At 26.9% G+C, this 6,000-nt stretch overlaps 1 protein-coding gene across 2 annotated transcripts in view; it reads right to left on the bottom strand.

The window, feature by feature from the left end:
- The window catches only part of LOC105789187 (carnosic acid synthase), a 36,433-nt gene continuing 30,433 nt past the window's right edge, over positions 1–6,000 (bottom strand). The window contains exons 1-2 of one of the 2 annotated variants that reach the window (XM_012616465.2): positions 2,113–3,185; positions 1–735 (exon numbers count right to left, since the gene is read on the bottom strand). In XM_012616465.2, coding sequence (XP_012471919.1) covers positions 109–735; positions 2,113–2,994 — 1,509 coding nt within the window. In that variant the 5' untranslated portion in view covers positions 2,995–3,185 and the 3' untranslated portion in view covers positions 1–108. Of the gene's footprint in view, positions 736–2,112; positions 3,186–6,000 lie in introns of those variants that run through there. The other variant, XM_052627672.1, reaches the window with a different exon arrangement.

Genomic DNA, 6,000 nt, shown 5'->3' with positions numbered 1-6,000 from the left:
TTATAGTTTAAAACGCATTAAATATAAAACAAGGAGATACATTAATAAATTCTAAATTTAATTATTAAAGTGCAGATAAGAGATTCAATCATCGTCTTTTTTGCGTTTTTAACCATTAGCATCAAGATTTGTCAATCTTGGTGCAGGAATAAGAAGTGTAGGCTCCTTTTTCTTCATAACAATTCCAAATTTGCTGGACATGTCAAGCACTGTTCCGTGTGGCAATCTCCACTCAAAAGAATGCAACAATGAAGCCAATATGAAAAACAATAGCTTCTCCTCTAAGGGTATTCCTGGGCACTTTCTCCTTCCGGACCCGAATGGCATGAACCGAAAATCATTTCCATAATGATTTGAATTATCAGGATCATTTAAGAATCTTTCTGGTCGAAATTCTAAAGGATTCTCCCAAATAAGAGGATCCCTATGAATGCACCACATGTTTATGAACAACCTACTGCCCTTTGGTATGGTATAGCCATTGAGATGGACGGATCGGGCCGGACATCGAGGAACAAGGAGCGGTAGTGCTGGATGCAGTCGGAAGGTTTCCTTTATCACAGCGTTTAGGTAACTTAAATTAGACAAGTGATATTCTTCAACGGTGTTGTTTACCCCAACAACATCACTTAATTCTTTCTTCACTTTCTCCATTATTTCTGGATGTTGCATTAGCACTGCCATTGTCCACTCTACCATAGTTGTAGTAGTATCTGTACCACCCACCAATATATCCTAAAAGTTCAAAATTAATAGCATTAATTACCCAAACTAGAAAGCAAAGATAAAAGGGTATATTATGCAAAGATAAAGGGTATATTATATATATAGTAATTACTTTTTATTTTCGTAGTCGGTTGGGTATATTAATTTTATAATATTTTAAAACATTAAATTTTGTTTAAAATCATTAATGAATTGAAAAATAATAATATAATTACAAAATATTTTAAAAAATATTTAATTAACTTATATTAATATTATTTAATGTTAAAACAATACAAAATTTATCATAGTTTGAATATTAATATCAATTTATTAAAATTTAAATAATTATATTAATATTTTTATAATTTATTTATTTTATATATACTAGTTCATATGTTAAGTACATAACACTAAAATTTTATTTTTTTCATTTAACTCTGTAGATATTATTTTAAATGAAAATATCTTACCAATACATATATTTATAGTGCTAAAAATTAGTTTTAATTGGTATAAGTAATTATAATTATTTTATAAATTTTATAATTTTTTAAAAATAATAATAATAAGAAACATAGATAATGCAAAATACTAAATTTTAATTAATTGACTTTCTTCATCTTAATTTCTCAAATAGATATGAGTCAAACTATTTGTTGAGTTGAGATTTGTGTTTAATTGAATAAATTTAATTAGATGCAATTAATATTTATAAAAATAATATCTAATTTAATTATAAAATATATTTATTTTCTTTTGAGTTCTTACATATAAATTAAGGATAAATAAATAAATTCATACATTGTAGATTATATTATCAGTATATTGATATTATTTTTATATATATAATGTTAGTCTCGCACATTTAGTTTTTATTAATTATGTAAAATGATTTTAAAATTATTAATTATTAACATATTTAAAATAAAATCATATTTATATATAAATTGTGTTTATTTAATTAAAAAACTTAGTTTTTGTTTTAATTTATCCAATTATATTCAATGATTTTATAGATTTATAATTTTATTAATTAATAATATATTTTATTATTTTTAACTAAAACTTTTAAAAGATATGATCAAATTAATTAATTTCACATTAATATACTATCATGTTAACTTTTATTATTATCACATAATAATATTAATAAATTATTATTTTAATGTCAATTTAATAATATATTTAACAATAAAGGGTATCTTAAAAGTCATGCTTATATATATTAAAGATTGTTAAATTAATTTGTTTTAACATGAAAGTTGTTAATATTCAATTTTATACAAAGGTAAAATTGTGCTATTCGTTATTTTTAGTGTAATATTCAAAAAAAATTCAAATTTCCAAAAATAAATAAATAAATAACTAACAAATAAAAAAATGAAAACGAAATTCACAACTTACCACGAGCAGACCCTTGACTTCATCCATTGTAAGAGGTGATGCATTATCTTCGTTGTTATTGCGTTCCAAATGCAATAGCAGCTCTAAGAAGCCTAATTTTTGTTCACTACTCTTCTTATCTTTTTCCTTATCAATGGCCACTTCAATTACAGATTCAAGAAGTCGATTGAACTGTTGGTTGATTTTCCTCATTCCCCTCTCAATACCTTGTATGTCAAACCGTGCAATCGCCGGAAAAATATCGGAGACGTTCGGTTTTCCCAGTAACACCATTGATTCAGACGAATTCTCTTTCAAGTTACCTTCAATGGCCGCCCCTTTCTCACCTGGGAGTTCACCTCCCAAAATCATGCTGATGGCCACATTTAATGCCACTAAATATGTCCATTTCCCAATATCACTTGGCTTGCCAACATTTTCATACACATCTTTAAGGCCATTCATTACTTGTTCTCTTCGTAGACCATAACAAGCATTCAGCCTAGCATTGGTAAGCAACTCGGTTGCAAGAACTTTACGTTTGTTTTTCCACCGAGGATTGCTGTAAGAATCGAATGCAATATCATTGCAACTAAAGCTAGCAACTTGTGCAGCAATGGGTGGATCTTGTTCAGAGAATGTTACATCATGGTCACGAACCACTTCTTTTGCTAGTTCCGGTGAGCTAATTACGACGCATAGCTTGTTGCCAAGCCAAAGTTTGAAGATGGGACCATAGGTTGCAGCCAGTTCGGTGAAGGACAGGTGAAGATTATCGGTTCCAAGAAATGGAAGATATCCCACTATCGGCAACCCTCGAGGGCCCGGCGGCAACTGAGCGACGATCTTCTTGGACTTCTTAACGAACCATAGGTGCCAAAGAGAAATTGCAAGTATGACCATGACAAAGGATAAGACAGCTCGAAAGAGTGCATCTTTCGGCGTGCTCAAATCTAATAGCCATGGATACAAGGTGTAAGCTGTCTGCAATATTCTAGAGGGAGCTAGAGAAAAAAAAAATGATGATTCACAATAAGAAAGTAGACATGATTTTATATAGGAGATTTAATTAGAGGATAAAAGCAACTATGAATGGCTTGGCTGGAACTTGGCCTCATATAGTCTTCAGGCTCTGATATTTCGTTTAATCATAACCTCTGAAACTATTTTGAAAAAAAAATCAATTAATCCAATTTTCTTTTTCAAATATCTTTTTCAAAATATCCGACCATAGACTTAACCAGATTTTTATTCTAGTTTGTTCAAATAATCATGATTTTTTTAACTCAATTGAGACATTCAACTTACATAAAGAAATTATTTTATGGACCTTCAATTATTTAATAATATTTCAATAAATTATTTTTTGTTATTTACATAATTTTGATTATTTTTTACTCTCAACCCCAAATCCTTAATCTAAAATCTCAAACCTTAAACTCGTGACTTATAACCTTAATTAGATTTTAGTTTGAATGATTCCCATATTTCCTAAGAGAAGGAATTACTTAGTTTCAATCGAGTGAATTTAGATTTTTTGAAAATTTTAATATTTTAAATTTATATTTTAGGTTTGGTTAGTTTTGTTTTCGGATCATTTCAAATTTAGGACAATTCAATTTGGATCATTCGAGTTTGTCAATCGATTTTTCAAATTAAGTATTTCAGGTTTAAATTTGACATCTAAATTTAAGTAATTTTAAATTAATTGAGTCGTAACCAATTTTCAATTAAAATTAAAAATTAGATTAACAATTTTAGAACATTTTGGAAATTTCAATGTTGAAAAACACAAGGGTTTAATTATAATAAGTGTTATCATCATTTTTTTTGGCTGTGTTTTAGAAATCTATAAAATCATCTTTTAAATGAAAAATTAGTCAATATTTTGGAAATAAAAAATTATAGAATCAGAAGTTAATTAGGTGCGAAAAAGCTTTAGTGCCTTCGCAGCATCTAAAATAGATATCTTATTAAATACAAGTTGTCTTTAATTTTTTAAAATTTAAGGTTAAAACTAACTATTTTAAGTGGTAAGACTCTCATACCAATTGAAATTTTAAAACTGTTGTTGAGAAATAAGCTAAGTATTTAAAACGAGTGACAAGAGAGTGTGCACTTCTTCACTATTACAAGTAAAACAATAAACTAATAGAAGACACGGGTTGTTTACGCAGTTCAATTTACTATGTCTGCAGAGTTCAACTCAGTGAGAAATATTCATTATTTCAACACTTACACTTTACACTTTGAAGAATGATATTCTCACCACTAAATTCACCCATGTGAATTCAGCGAGTAAAACCACAAAATGCAATGTTTTACTATCAATTTACACTCATAAAATAAAATTCCTCACAATGATAGACTAAGTGCTTAAATCTCTCCCTAACAGTGACGTATACAAGTCTCAATTATATAGAATATTTTGAGACTTGCTAACATAAGGAAATCTATATTAATCCCTATAAAATAACAATAAGAGAAGCTGAATATAATATAATATAATATAATATAATAATAAAGTACAATGTAAACATGGACTCTTGACAGCTAAGTAATCAGGATTCCAATTCAATCCAATATCCACGATCAAAGGAATTAAATAGGGTAATTTGATTCGATCCAATCTCCAAAATATGTTTCTCAGAGTGATATGATTTTTATTGATGGGTTAGATATCATCCATATGCTCAGCACAACCCATAAATATTATTCAATAATTGTTAACAACTCAAATATGAAAATAACTTTTTCCAATGATTTAATTTTTACACATATTTGATCATCTAAAACAAAAGCAATCAGATAGAAAAATTTTACAAAATAAACGTGTGGAAAATGATAAGTAAATAAGAGCTACTTACCACTTAATGGAAAATATTTTCATTAATTCAATTTTATTTTATTTATTTTAATATTAGGTAGCATTTGGTGTTCTCCCATGCTATGATTCTAACAAAATGTGATTGCTAAGAAAGTTACTTTGTAACGTTTGGTAGAAATCGAAATCGTTGATTAAAATTCTTAGAATGTTTTATTATTACGTTTGATTCACTAGATAATTTTCTAAAATATAATAATTTATAAATTTACCCTTACTAAATTAAAATAATATTAATGTATTTAATATTTTACAATAAATTAACTGTAATAATAATTTTTTGGATTAAAAATCTAATAATATATTAGTTGATCATTTTAAATTATTATTTTAATTTATAATTTTAATTGAAGTCAAATTTATTTTAGATTTATTTTAAATCAAAATATATAAATTCCTAAATATATAAAACTCTTTTTGGAATAAATATTATAATGAAAAGTTGAAAATATATACCAAAACAGTTTCCATTCAAAATTTATCCAATCGTTGCCTTTTAGGGTGAAAATATACATCAAACATTCAACCAATTGTTAATTTTGTTCAATAGCATTTAGGTTAAAAGTCGTTGTACATTCAGGTATTTGACCATTCCAGGTGTAGTCTGGGTTTAAATCGCGTTAGTTGTATTTATTATTCGGGTTTTACCTTATTATTGTAATTCATCAAAAAAAATTCAGAATAACATTTCTTAATTGGGTAAATTCTAATAATAGTCACCCAATTATATTATTATTCATGTTTTGGTCACTCAACTTTAATCATTTTCAGTTTAGGCACTAAAGTTTGAATTTTTTACTATTTTGGTCACATATTGTTAAATTGATAACGGAAGCCTTTTTCTAACGGTATAATAACACATTTAGTCATCAATACTTTCATATTCTATCAACTTGATCCTAATTCTAAATAATTCAATAAATTTAACCCTTCACATTTATAAATTCTATCAATTTGATTCTCAAACTTCCTAACCAAAGCTTTGATTTTAAAACAAAGACATTCCACATCTCTTAATTGTTTTA

This window comes from Gossypium raimondii, chromosome 2, assembly GCF_025698545.1.
Source record: "Gossypium raimondii isolate GPD5lz chromosome 2, ASM2569854v1, whole genome shotgun sequence".
Taxonomy (NCBI): Eukaryota; Viridiplantae; Streptophyta; class Magnoliopsida; order Malvales; family Malvaceae; genus Gossypium; species Gossypium raimondii.
Note: the sequence above shows the minus strand (reverse complement) of the source record. Positions and strands in the feature narration are given on the sequence as shown.